This window comes from Epinephelus lanceolatus, chromosome 18 (genome assembly GCF_041903045.1).
Source record: "Epinephelus lanceolatus isolate andai-2023 chromosome 18, ASM4190304v1, whole genome shotgun sequence".
Lineage (NCBI taxonomy): Eukaryota > Metazoa > Chordata > Actinopteri > Perciformes > Serranidae > Epinephelus > Epinephelus lanceolatus.
The window spans coordinates 5,239,852-5,254,489 of NC_135751.1; the positions used below are offsets into that span (position 1 = coordinate 5,239,852).

The 14,638-nt window shown below is 42.0% G+C and overlaps 1 protein-coding gene across 1 annotated transcript in view; it reads right to left on the reverse strand.

Moving 5' to 3' along the window:
• The window catches only part of smg1 (SMG1 nonsense mediated mRNA decay associated PI3K related kinase), a 95,538-nt gene that overhangs the window by 29,128 nt on the left and 51,772 nt on the right, over positions 1 to 14,638 (reverse strand). The window contains exons 27-35 of the mRNA XM_033645855.2: positions 13,861 to 14,011; positions 13,358 to 13,478; positions 7,401 to 7,646; positions 6,913 to 7,064; positions 4,985 to 5,120; positions 4,641 to 4,785; positions 4,296 to 4,434; positions 799 to 1,017; positions 494 to 674 (exon numbers count right to left, since the gene is read on the reverse strand). Of these exons, the coding sequence (XP_033501746.1) occupies positions 494 to 674; positions 799 to 1,017; positions 4,296 to 4,434; positions 4,641 to 4,785; positions 4,985 to 5,120; positions 6,913 to 7,064; positions 7,401 to 7,646; positions 13,358 to 13,478; positions 13,861 to 14,011 (1,490 nt within the window). The remainder of the gene's footprint in view (positions 1 to 493; positions 675 to 798; positions 1,018 to 4,295; positions 4,435 to 4,640; positions 4,786 to 4,984; positions 5,121 to 6,912; positions 7,065 to 7,400; positions 7,647 to 13,357; positions 13,479 to 13,860; positions 14,012 to 14,638) is intronic.

The following is a 14,638-nucleotide window of genomic DNA, read 5'->3' on the forward strand; positions in this document are numbered from 1 at the left end:
TAAAATAATATCACAATATTCCAGGGTATTTTTGCAATAACTATATTCTTGAGGATATGACAAATTAGCAAACCAAAAATCTATTATTAATTTAAGAACGTATAATTGCAACAAAATAAGTGATATAGTTTTACAAGTCAGTCTAACAGTTTGCTTTCAAATATTCAGTAAAAACTAAACAAAAGTGATCTCTCATTTCTTTGGTATGTTAACAGCAACAGTAACTGAATCAAAACTAAACCTTTCCCTGCATCTAACCAGCTTCTCTTTTCAACTCTTATATTTAATGTTCATCTGGAAATAAATAATCTTAACACCCAGTGCACAGGTGACTGAGCAAGTTTCAGTAAAAATTTTAAATCTAAACTCATCCTTATGCACAGAGGAAACACAGGACTGAAAAAGTATCTCTGAGAATGAAACACATCTAAACTTTAAGACACAAGCATTTGATGAATTCATATGTGGATGCTTATTCTGCATAATGACATACCCCTCCAAGGCGCTGTAGGGGTGGAGGCTAAGCCCAGCTCAAGCCCCTCCCTCAGTTCACCAGCATGCTTCACCAGTAGACGGAGGAGACGCAGAGTTGCCATTACAATCACATCATCATTGCTCTGTTTGCTGTTGTGACAGGACAGCAGGAGTTTAGGGTCGTCCTCATCTATAGGGACCTAAAACACACAACAGACACTCAGGATGAGTCATGGTCTTCATCAGCAACACACTGCTTTACAGCTGTGAGGTTTGTACAGTGTCACCCTTAAATATTGTGCAGATGCGGTCTCTGAGTCTCACCTGTCCTGCATTGAGCTTGAGGAAGGTAAAATAGGCCTGGCAGGAGACCCGGTAGAGGCCGAAGATGCGGTCCACCACCCGTCTCCAAACCCGGATTAGACCATCTGTGACAGGCTGGCCCGCCTCCGCCAGCCAGGGGCAAGAGGCAGTGAGCTGCCGCCAGATCACGTCTACCATGTCGTCCTCATCATCTTCCTGCTGTAGAGCCATGTCCTCATCCTGGCACACAACACAACAGTAGGATCAGTCAGAACAATCTGCACTGTTCAGTGAAGAGCCGCTGATGAAAGCCCAGTAAAGATAACACAAGTCTACTTCAGAACAAATTCCTCTTTTAAAACTAATACTAAAAAGACGACCAGGTTTATATTATCCTTTTCATCAGCCTATTTTACTTGGAGGAAATACATGGGGCAATAAGAGCGCAATAATAAGAGCCAGCAACACAGTGCAGTTGGTACTTCTATATCAATACTAATAATATTGATGTTTTTGACTACACTAGTTTTAGGGCTGCGGAGCTGCGCATACAGGAAGGGAAAATAGACCAGCTGCATAAAGATAGCATTGAGCCACACAATGCCTGGGTGGGCAATAGGGCTGCCCCTGACGATGAATTTTCCTAGTCGATCATTAATCGACTAGTCGCCCACATGTTTACAATATTACTTAAATTATTAAATTATATATTCTGGACAGGGCAACACAATGGTTTGAATTCAAGGTCTGAGAAAGAATAGTATATACAACATTGTTAACACTATGCTACATTGCAGAGAAATACAAAACCGTACTAATGAACGTTCATTAATATAGGCTTATATTTTATCTACAAGTGTACGTCACACACTGAGCGAGCCGCCTGTTAAAGATGCTGTCAGCAAACAAGTAATGAATGTGCTTAGTGGCTGATGGGCATGTAGCTACTTACATGTTTCAGATGATAGGTCATGTTTGTAGTCGAACGATTGGCCAATGTTTGCCTACAGGGTTTAGATATCACCTTGGGTTCATTCTTCACCTTCTCAAAATGATCCCACACTTTGGATTTGCTGCCCAACATGTTTTTAACTAGCCTGTGTAATAACCGCAGGTACTAACTCTATAACATGACTTCTGTCTGACTGCTGAAAGTGGCCATTGTGCTTTCAAATTAAATTCCCACATGGTCCAGTTATATAGGTTTTGATTTTGACAAGGTGCAGCTCCTAATAGAGTTTCACTCCTTTGTTTGTTTGTTTGTTTTGTTTTTTTGGACAAAGCAACCAATGACATCTTGACAACTAATGAACTTTCTGGTTAATTAAGATTTGGTCAACTATAAGGGGGCAGCTCCAGTGGTCAAGCATGGCTTCTGTAGTCAGTCAGTACGTTTACATGGACAGTTTAATTCCACTTTTAATCGGAATGAAAGGCCATTTCGATTAAAAGTGGTCATGTAAACGGTCATTCCGATTGAAAAACCGTCATTCCGATTTAAAATTAAATCCGATTAAAGGGGGTGGTTTATTCTGTTTATCATTCTGAATGAAAGAATTTTGTGTGCATGTATACACTCATTCCTCTTTAAGTTCATTCCGTTCTTTCTGTGCATGCTCGTTTCCTTGCCCTTCTGGCACGATGACGTATATAGCGTGCATAGCAACGAGCTGCATAGCAACGGGCTGAGATAGAGCAGTCAGACTCGTGCACTCACCCATACTCACCGGTTTCCATTTGCCACAGCACGGTCTTCTACCTCCCTTCTCCTCCTCAACAGACGAAGCATTAGCAGAACAAGATTGTTGTTGTACTGCTGCTTCAAGAATATAAGCAAAACACGCCCGAAAAAGGCACTAAGAACGGTGTCGTCAAGCATCTTGTTATCCGGAGCGAGGACTACAGTGTTTTCTTCCGGTAAACGTAAACACGTAACATCCGCCCCGCCTCCTATCCAATCAGAAACCTTCCCTGCCCCAGACCTTGCGCAGACCTGAATAAAGGCAATTGAACTGATCTCCCATGTAAACCCTCATTCGGAATGAATATTTCCCATGTAAACTACCTGGAAAAACTTTAATTCCAAATGATTTCATTCAGATTTATTTCATTCCGAATGAGAAGCCATCATGTAACCGCAGCCAGTGTTGCAGCTACGGTTGATTGTAATGGACACACTCTGCAAAGGGCATGCTGCAACAAAGGTGCTGCACCTCACCCATCCCCAAGTATTTCAGCTGTTAGTGTTTGTCTTCAGTTAATGATAAGAATACTGCTCTGCAGGGGGACTCGAGCAGGTTTTTTGTATTTACCAGCACATAACACCACACAAATACAGTAACATGTTCTTTGTTATATTCATGTGCAGTTTTTTTTTACCTTTTACATCAAATATTCCTAGAAACTAAGAGGCCCACTTATAAAACTGAGCAACTCCAGACCTCAGATTCCTCTGAACATAATGTGTTCACTGCCTCTCTCCAGTTATCTGCTTTCTGTAACTGCTTATCCATTCAGGGTCACAGTGCAGACAATGGGCGAGAGGAGAGTACACCAGAGTACTATCACAGGGCTGACACATAGAGACAGACAACCATTCATACTCACATTCACACCTACAGCCAATTTCAAGTCACAAATTAAGCAGGATTTATACCTCTGCGTGAAATTGACATCGCAGCCCAACATGCACCTCCCCAGAAATGTAACCACATGTTGCGGTGGTGCAGACCTCCTGTCTATTTTTGTAAACGGAGAAACCATTTTTTCTCAGTGGAAACTAAACTTTTATTTACTTTTGCTTCACAGATAAGAAACAATCAATTGTGAAGACAATAAAGCCTCCACAAAATATCATTTTAATTTTCGTGTGTGATTTATCCTGGTTCATATGGGTTCAGAAAATCCCTGCAAGATGTTAGGCTAATTAATACAATGTAAAATGCCATAGGCTTGTGCTAATAGCATTAGAATGTTGTACTTGTTAAGAAAATGTGTTTAGGTAGACAGCTGTTTTGTCGGTGAACCTTGTGAGTTGTAATGGAGCCGAATTTCGGAATGTTACCTTTGTTAAATGTTGCTGTTGTCCCAGGATTCATATGAGTAGAGGAAATCTCCACTAGCTGCTAGGCTAATTTATACAGTGTAAAATGCTATAGGCTTGAGCTAATAACATTAGCATGTTGTAAGTGAAGGTGTCTGTGTCCAGATAAACCCAAGTGCTTTGTCTGTGAATGCTGCAAGTTACAGTAAAGCTGATTTGTGTACTTGTGTTTGAAACTGTCGCAATCAATCCATGTTTAATGTGTGTTCTGAATCAACTAAACTCGTGTTTTGGGGTCCAAAGACTTTTAAAGAGGGAGTGGACTTTCCCTGTAATGGGCACAATGAATCATGTGTTAAGATGAGTATTTTACCAACACTTCTCCATCTGTTTCTGTGTGTACCAACTTCAAGTGGGATTTTTATAGCCCAAGACAAATCTATGGCAGTTTAGGTGTGGACTACAAAAACTCTACCTGTATGCCAGTAGGTCGACACATGGCCTGTCCGAGAATGCTGAAGATGGTATCCTTGTCTTCTTCACTGGTGGTTGCTGGCAGTAGCTCCTCGATCTCCTTCTTCTCTCCAGGAAGGAGAGGCAATCCCTCCCCTTGGCTGTGGAGAAAAGATGAATCAAAAGAAACATTCCTTCAGTATGCTGTTTCCAGGGCTGATGGGGTTTTGACAGCGTGATTAAGTTGAATCAACCTTTTTGACAGCAACTAGAACATTATCAGCTTTACAATGGCAGAATTCATTGCATTTCATCATAAAGGTTTAAGCTCCAAACCGGTAACATGCATTCCACAGAGTGCACTAACCTGGCATTATCAACCACTTTCCTGCCCCAGCGGTAAGCCCAGCTGGCCAGGGCTGCCCAGGACTTGGCCATCTCTGGAGCCAGGCTGGTGGAGAGCTGGTAGAGTTGGCCCAATACAAAGTCTGGCTCCCCAACGCCCACACTCACTGCACAGGGAAGACCACCAACATTAAGATACACTTTCTGATTAAAGAAAAAAACAGCCAAGCTACACTGGTAGTTAAGATGATAATGAATACATATGGACATATCTAAATGTGTCTACATTTGTCTAGAGGTATGAGGGCTTTGGGACTCAATGCATCTTATTAATCTACATGTACATACATGTGCTGTAAATGTTACCTGAGGTCTCGGCGATGATGTGGGGGATACCCTGGTCTTCCAAGGGCAGCTCCAGCAGAGCTGCAATATTCCGGCTCAGAGGTGTCAAGTTTCCCACAGCATTGGATGAGTTTACGGCTCCTGACCTCTTCACCACCTAAACCCAAATATGAGCAGTCATTATATTTTTTTTGCTACTTTCATTAACCACCAAGTGCAAACTTGGAGTAAGGGGAGCTGCTAGGGATGGCAGGGGGGGCGGGCAAAGATCTTCCTTGGGACACTACCAGGTTAAAAGGACTCAGTAAACTGACCATAGACGCGTCAGGAAACACACTCCACTGATAATGCTACACTGTGTACAACAAATCTGTGTTGACATCAGCAGGAGGAAAGCTAGTTAACGTTAGCTGTTAGCAGCTGTAGCTGTTCTACTATTTGCCTTTACCCACTTACCCCACTTACATCCACATTACTGATTATTCAGGCAGCAAGGTATCGCAATGGTTAGTAGGGATGGGGGAACCCTTCTGTGCAGAGTTTGCATGTTCTCCCTGTGTCAGCGGGGGTTTTCTCTGGGTTCTCTGGTTTCCTCTCACAGTCCATAGACATGCACGTTAGGTTAACTGGTGACTCTAAATTGCCCGTAGGTGAGAATATGACTGTGAATGGTTATCTGTCTCTATGTGTTAGCCATGCTAGCGTCTTGCGACCTGTCCAGGGTCTGGACTCTTGCCCACTGTCTGCTGGGATAGGCTCTAGCAACCCTGCGACCCCTAGTCTCGCTCACCAGACATTTCTCAAGAAAAGAAAGGTGTGGCTGGGCCGACTCTCACTTTAAGATTGGAGAAAAAACGCCCCGGCTGCTTGTATTTCTTTCAACCAATCACAATCGTTCTTGGCGGTGCCACAGCAACGGTGCGCTTGCAAAAATATTGCCGGGGGAAACAGGTTTTGGTGTAACACGCCCACAAAAATATCGCCTACAGGACACACACCATGGCAGAAAAATGGCTACATCCCCGCAAGATCAAACACTGCAAAAGTTAGTAAAGGACGTGTTGAAAACTGCAACCGGAGGTGGTAGGGTGGGACTTCAGCGGGTGGCTCGTTCCGCCCAATGAGAGGCTGATCTTTGCAGCGAACTTCCACCCACTCAGACTATGCGACCCCTAACAGGATAAGCAGTTACAGAAAATGAATGAATGATTATTTAGCAAAAATCTTGTTGTGTAAATATTTTTTGAGAGCACCAACAGCCAACATCATTAGCGGGGTATTTGGTCAAAGATGTCACGGCATTTGCTTTTCCCCATACTGCTTTGTCTTATGTTAACATGATTTGTTCAAATTTAATCTTGTAAAATTCCGTTTTTGGACAGAGACTTGAATAAATCCAGCTGTTTTAATGAGAAAGTTGTTGATGTTTTCACAGCAATATAAAATAGCTATAAGAGAAGGAATTATGATATATTATATACAGTAAAAATACATTTAATGTTTTTTTTAAAGATTTTTTCATGTGAAAGAAGATTATATTAAAGGTTGTGTCATAAATTTGGTTGAATCTGTGCTCATTCAAAGGTAGTGTAATGAAGATCTAAATGATATTGATTTCTTTGTTTTCCTGGTGCAAAAGGGAGAATAAACAACAAAAAAAACAAAAAACAAAAAAAACATCTGTATCGGCTATCGGCCCAGAATTTCACAATCACTGCATCTCTAGAAACTACATCACAAACAAAACAATTTTAATATTTAAAAGCTAAAAATCACTGCTGAGCTTTTTTTAAATCTACTTTTACAAAGAAAAAAAAGGTACAACAAGCTTCCATTCAATAAAAGGTCTTTGTGCCAGTAAATACCTCAGTAATTTCATGTAATTATCAGGCTTACATTTAAAAATTACTGACATTGGAAAAAAAGGCAAAAGGCAAAGGTGAGCATGCCTGTTTAAGCTGAGGTGTCATGTCCTTCCAGTCAGCCAACAGCCATTTGCAGAGTGTCAACAGTGAGCGGCAGGCAGCACCTTCATTCTTCCCCACATGGCAGTAGGACAGGGCAGCCCTGCTCAGCATCTCCATGGCTGCCATGGACTGGCCTGTGAAGAGAGACACAGCTTAGAGCAAACTGAAGACAGTGTCCAGATGAACATCATCAACACACTGACAATAAATCTGTCAGCTGGGATCAGTCTTTGTGTCTTTGTCAGCTGACGTGTGCCTCTTCAAAAGTTCAAAAATGGTTTTTTTTGTCACTATTCTACATCGCTTAACACAAATGGTTCAACAATAATCTGGAATAGTGAGTTCTGTTGTTCCTGTGGTTGTATATCAAAGGTGCCCTGCACAGATGTAGTCGAAACTGTCCTTGTCAAAATGATCATTTTATCCCTGCATTGGTACTGTGCAGCTTCTGAATGTCTCCTGTTCTTTACCTGCAGTTCTCAGGACTTTGGCCTTTTCGATCTGCAGCTCTGGTCCCCATTTTTCCCCCAGAGTCCCCTCCAGGGTGAGACGCTTGAAGGCCTGGCTCAGCTCGTCCTGCTGCTCCTCTTCTTCCGTCCCATCGCTGCATTGGCTGAGCAGGCGGGACGCCAGGGCAATATTGCCTTTCTTCCGGGCGAATTTGACAGCAGTCAGACAAAGTTCCATCAGGTGGCCATCGATGGGGGAAGAGTAACCTAGACAAAAATGAAGAAGGCACAATCTAAAGACTCACGTGGGCAAGTATAGGCTTTTTCTACTGGCCTGGCTTGGATTGACTTACATACCAGTTATGCTTAACTATTTACTGATCGCTCTCAGCCAGATCAGAGCTGTTTAAAGTTAGTTGCTCACTAAAGCTTAGATGACATGCTTACCTCCCACTTTAATGCAATCACAATATTTGGATGCTGATTCCATATGTATTGTAATTTTTAAGTATGGCAATACTACAAGTGTTGCAATGCGATACTGGGATTTTTATTTACTTTTTTATCAGTAGACCATGGTTGAATGTTGAATCATACACTTCTAGATACACATCATAAGACATTTCCAAAAACAATGCAAATCTCATGTCATAAACTGAAAAAACAAAACAATGTATGTTTTGATGTAAACTACAAGCATTTAGTTGTCATCACACTGTCATTGTCCACCATTTTGACTTTTTTTTTGTAAGTATTCAAAATGTGATTTCATATGCACACTGAACATTGATTCACTCAGCCCCTCCCCCTGCTTCTTTCTCTCCGTTTCTCAAATCACAAATGAGACATGCACCTTTAACAAGCAGTCTCTCACCCCACCACTAGGGGACTATTCGCCGAGAGGGATGCGGTCAGTAGCTCCGGAGATGGAGCTGCAGTAGCAGCTGTAGTAACTTGAATTCAGCCAGCGTACACCCCAGTGCCGGAGTTCATGGCAGGTTGGGTTTAATCTGTGCAACAGCAGCAAAAGTTTGAGGAAGAAGAAAGTTTGCTTATCCAGCAGGGAGTTTGCACGAGGCTGTCTGAATTCCAGTTGCTATTCGAGCAGTCTGTGCATGGGTCTTTGTCCTCATAGCGTCCGCCATTTTTTGCATTCATGCTTTGTTTTTCTTGGCTTTGTTTTTCTTTTGAAATGGATATAATGTCAAGGTACTCATAGACTACCTCAATAAAAGCGGTGACATATTTCGACCTCTGCATCTGAATTTTATCAATTTAGGCGTGAAAACATTGGTTGTTTTTTTGTTGTTTTTTTAACTGAATAAATATCAAAATACTTTTATATATTTCACATATTTTTACAGCTCACCCCAACTGATCACCTGCTTAAACACTGATGTTCTCCACTGCTGAATTTTTCCATTGGAATTTTGTAATAAAGTATCAAATACACTGAACAAAAATATAAACGCAACACTTTTGTTTTTGCTCCCATTTTTCATAAGCTGAACTCAAAGATCTAAAACATTTTCTATACACACAAAAGACCAAGACCAAGAACTGGGATGTTTTCAGCTTCCAGGAATTGTGTACAGATCCTTGCATTATCATGCTGCAACATGAGGTGATGGTCATGGATGAATGGCACAACAATGGGCCTCAGGGCCCGGTTTTTCAAAAGTAATCCGCTCGGATTTTGGATAACGGATTGGATCAAATCTTGAAAATGGGTTTTTTTTTAAAAAAAAGGGATTACGTAATCGGATTAGATCACGTAATCTTGGTTTTGATCCAGATCAAACCTTTAGTTTGGGTTTTTCAGAACTTTTTAGTAGGATTGGGATCACTTTGATCCAAAAAATCTGGATTAAACTGATCCCATCAGAAGGGTGGATTCAGTGTGGATTTCAGGCCCAAAATGTAATGAAACTTTAAAATTGTATCAAATAATACTATATTTGGATCATGCAGTATAGCCTACAAGATATCCTGTTTATTCATAAGGTTTTAATTTGATTTGTTCATCCGTCAGGCTACAGTGATTAGGTAGGCTATAACATATTCAGCCTTTCAGTATAGGCCTACAGCAAAGTAGAAAGAGTTTGGCCTCATAAAATAATCCCCCAAACAGCTGTCAATATTGACCACAAATAATATATTTAATTCTGTCACTAATTAATGTATATTCATCACAAAAATATTTTTGTTTCGTTTTTAGATTATTTTTTAGTGATGCATGCAATGATAAAACAGAATAACAAAGCAATGGCATCACTGGTTTTTGAAATTCAAAACAAATCCAAATCAGAAATAGTGTCTAACTATTGCGTCCCTTGTTGCACGTCCTGTTTGCTCGTTCTGGCAAAATGCAGGAGGTTGGTCAGGGTCTCCAAGGGGCTCAGGTGCATCATTGTCAGCACACAGAGGGACATTGCACTTGGTAGCGATGTTGTGCAGGACAATACAGGCAAGGGTTATGTTGCATGCTTTCTGTGGTTCCGCTCTCAGGTAGTTAAGGCATGCAAAGCGCCTCTTAAGAACTCCATTTAAACGCTCAATTGCACATCTTGCTCTGCAGTGAGTGGTGTTGAAGCGTGCCTGCGCCGGTGTATTTGCTGTCAGAAAAGGGGTCATCAGCCATGGTAGGAGTGGGTAGGCACTGTCTCCTAATATTATGCCATCCGGTCGGTTGGTTTGGAGGTCTCTATATAGAGCACTCTCCCTCAGGATGCGTGCATCATGGACAGACCCAAGCCACTTGACAACGCAGTTGGTGATGATGAGGTCAGCATCACACACAAGTTGGACATTGATGTTGTGCCTCCCCTTTTTGTTTACGAACTCCCATTCATTCTCACAAGGTGCTTGTATATGCACATGTGTGCAGTCGATTGCTCCAACAGTATTGGGCATACTCCCCAAAAGAAAAAAGCTGTGCTTGGCCTGGGCAATCTGGTTGTCCTTTGGAAAAGAAACAAATTCATTGACCAGGCTGGCCAGTGCGATTGACACATCTTTCACCACATCACACACAGCTGATTTCGCCACTCCCATATAGTCACCAACAACTTGGTAGAAAGTCCCACATGCATAAAATCGGAGAGCAATGAGGATCTGGTCTTCCACAGACAGACTGTGACTCCTTTGGGTTCTGTGTTGTAGTTTTGGCCGGAGAAGGTTCAAAAGGTACTCTATATCAGCCTTCCCAAAGCGAAACCGGGCATACAGCAACTCAGTGGTGTATTGCTCCAGTGGTTTGGTATGCTCAACATACACCCTTTGACGGTATCCTCTCCTGGCAAAGTGGTGGTGGCGGTGGACAACACCTGCCATTTCACTGTCTCTCTGTGACCCTCTCTGTGAATCCTCTGAGAAAGGCTGATTTAAATGGCTGTGTAATTGGTCTTTTCAAACACACCCGTTGTGACTGATTAGTTCTGGCTTGTGTTCAATTGAGGCAATCGGACCCAAGGCCAATAAATGATGAACAATGTTCACTATAGTAAAGCAATGGAACCATGGACTCAAGAAGCTGTAATTTCACTGCTGCCGAAACCAACGCACTACTAGAGGGTGTTAGATGCCATTATGACACAATAGTGGGAAGTTTTAATTCTGCTAAGGGTGGAGATACCAACAAAAAGAAAAATGATGTTTGGATTTTAATCACCGAAAATGTGAATGCCATAGGGTCTGGCCAGAGGAGGACCACAGACCAAATAAAATTTCGATGGAAGAATCTTAAGGCCAAGGCAACAAAGGACCATGCTGAAGCCAAAATCCCACAAACAGGCAACAAGCCCTTTAAGAGGGGAGATTACACAGATGTGGTCCTCGAAATCATTGGAGATGAGAAGTCGCAAGCTCTGCATGGTATTCAAGGTGTTGTAGGGGATGGCGAGCCTGGGATTGAGGAGGAGAGTCAGCCAGTTCCTCCTGAGGCTGATCCAGAGAGCACATTTATTTTGAATCTCAGCTCTGTTACTGAGGAAGAAGCTGGATCCTCACTGGTAGAGCCAGCAGTAGTTGCCACAGGATCTCAGAGGAAAGGCTTGAAGCGTCCTTCATCAAACAAAGATGATAATTACAAGGCACTTCTGCAAAAAGAGACTGAAAGGGCAGAAGTACAGATTCGTCTGGCAGAGGAACAACTGACTCTCACCAAACTACAGCAAACCAAGGCCAGACTTGAGATCCGCCTCCTAAAGGCCAAGCTCGGACAAGCTGGTCTCTCCACATCAGATGAAGAACTCTGAAATTATTGTTGAGTATTTGACATTAAGCCTTTTTATTGAATTCAATACATCTATATTTGAAACTTGTTCTAAATATCCTCAATGTACAGTGTTTGTGAGTAATGTTTTTATTTATTTGTTGTAGGTCTCAGATGAGCGGACTGCCGGAAGAGGGTGTTTTTTTTTTGTGTGTGTTTTCAATTCAAATAAAAATAAACTTGTATTGACCGCACACTGGCTATTCTACTTGTTGCTCTTTACATATCTATAGTTCTACATTGTGATTTCCTATCCTATTTGAGCACTGGTTATCCAGATTTGGTGATCCTGAAAAGTTTCTATCCGGATCAGATTGATCCAATCCGATGTTGCTTTGAAAAACCGGCTCAAAAGTAAGATGGATTACGTGATCATGGATAGCAAAAAAAAAAAAGGATTACCAAATCCGGATCAATTTTATCCGGATTAAACCTTTTCAAAAACCGGGCCCTGGATCTCGTCACAGTATCTCTGTGCATTCAAAATGCCATCAATAAAATGCACCTGTGTTCATTGTCCATAACATACGCCTGCCCATACCATAACCCCTCCGCCACCATGGGCCACTCGACAACATTGACATCAGCAAACCGCTCACCCACACGACGCCACACACGCTGTCTGCTATCTGCCCTGAACAGTGAAAACCGGGATTCATCTGTGAAGAGAACACCTCTCCAAAGTGCCAGATGCCATCGAATGTGAGCATTTGCCCACTCAAGTCGGTTACGACGACGAACTACAGTCAGGTCGAGACCCCGATGAGGACGACGAGCATGCAGATGAGCTTCCCTGAGACGGTTTCTGACAGTTTGTGCAGAAATCCATTGGTTATGCAAACCCATTGTTGCAGCAGCTGTCCGGGTGGCTGGTCTCATACGATCTTGGAGGTGAACATGCTGGATGTGGAGGTCCTGGGCTGGTGTGGTTACACGTGGTCTGCGGTTGTGAGGCCGGTTGGATGTACCACCAAACTGTCTAAAACGCCTTCGGAGACGGCGTACGGTAGAGAAATGAACATTCAATTCACGGGCAACAGCACTGGTGGACATTCCTGCAGTCAGCATGCCAATTGCACACTCCCTCAAAACTTGCAACATCTGTGGCACTGTGCAGTGTGATAAAACTGAACATTTTCAGAGTGGCCTTTTGTTGTAGGCAGCCTAAGGCACACCTGTGCAATAATCATGCTGTCTAATCAGCATCTTGATATGCCACACCTGTGAGGTGGGATGGATTATCTTGGCAAAGGAGAAGTGCTCACTAACACAGATTTAGACAGATTTGTGAACAATATTTGTGAGAAATGGTCTTTTGTGTATATAGAAAATGTTTTAGATCTTTGAGTTCAGCTCATGAAAAATGGGAGCAAAAACAAAAGTGTTGCATTTATATTTTTGTTCAGTGTAATTCATTCATCACAGCAATAAAACAACCAAGTGCTCTGCAACACACACAAAAACATACCGGCAAATAGATACTGTAAAAAACGTGGCTACTTGTACTTATTAGGTTGTGTCATCAACAAATGGCAAAAACATCTAGAAATGCTGGTCATAGAGGAGGTATAATTTCTAGGTTCATCACAACAACATGAAGTTTGAGATGATTTTTCAGACGTAAAGGTAATACCAACAATTGCCACTCAGGAAAAAGATCAGCAGAAAACTCCTGTGCTGAGTTCCTCCAGTCAACGCTAATTACCTTTGAGTTTCTGGAGGAGTTGCCTCTGGAACATGGTATATCTGAGGGCCTGAAGGAAAGGCTGAACATCCTGCTGTTTACAAGAGCTCAGAGCCTCACTGCTCAGAGGAATCACACAGTCCTGCAAAGGATGCAAACAACACAAAGGGTGTAATTCAACACTAGCTAATTCACTTTGGTCTCAACAATAGTAGGTTTAATTTGTTGCTTTTTCTTTGCATCTGTTTACTTCAGTTTAACACTGCCTCTATACACGCCAACCAGGGCTTAGGAAGCAACACACTACATTAATTTACCAGCAGCACTGTTATCTAATCGTATTATTATCTTGTGTTCTGCAGAGCTTCTGTGGTTTTTGGTTGCGTTCTTTTATTGTCTTCATCATTTACATTTACATTCTCTGGTGTCCAAATGTTAAAGTGTTTAAAGGTAAAGAAATTTATTGGTGTAAATACATTAAATTTATATTTCAAAGTGTCAAATATAAGTGTGAGTGTATATACTTCTTGTCCAGTGAGTGTGTTCTCCAGGGCAGCAGTGCAGTGGAGCTGGAGGGTGGGAAGGGTGGGAAGGGTATCAGATAGAGTGAGGGTGGACAGGCGAAGAGGTCCCAAGCAGATCCGTCCAGTCTGTTTCAGGCAGCGCACCAACGTACTGCAACATCACATCACATAATTTATGAAAATAAATATTTACAAAAAAGTCCAACACAGTTAGCTGCTTGGTTTTAGAGGGGAATGCTTCTGAACCTTAACCAATTTTAAAAAGAACACCTTGGTCTAGAGGTACCAACAAACTAAAACAGTATTCAGACCATTTGTTACAGAACTATGGGACTTTTCTTTACATCCCAGTGCAACATTATGATTGCCCTCCAGGAAAGACAGCAAGCTTTCCACTCCATGCTATTCAGTACAACTACAACCAGGGCTGGAAATTAGCACCAGCTGCCAGCCAAATGCAGGTAAAATCTGCAAGGGGCTACTAGATTTGCTTCACTCACCATCCAAAGAAAAAATTGTAATCTCTAGAGTGGCTGGTAGATTTTTGAATCCACCAGCCAGAGTAGCAGGTGGGAAAAAAAAGTTTATTTCCTACCCGGACTATAACACTCACATAAACACAAACCATGATATGGTCAGACAGCATGTCATAGGAACTAGTTCTGTTCAATCACAACCCCACCCATGAAGGTAACCCAGATGATTCCAGAGCCCTTCAGGAACTGATATTGCTTTCTGTTTCTAGTATACTTCAAGAAGTCTGACAGGACCTCAAACA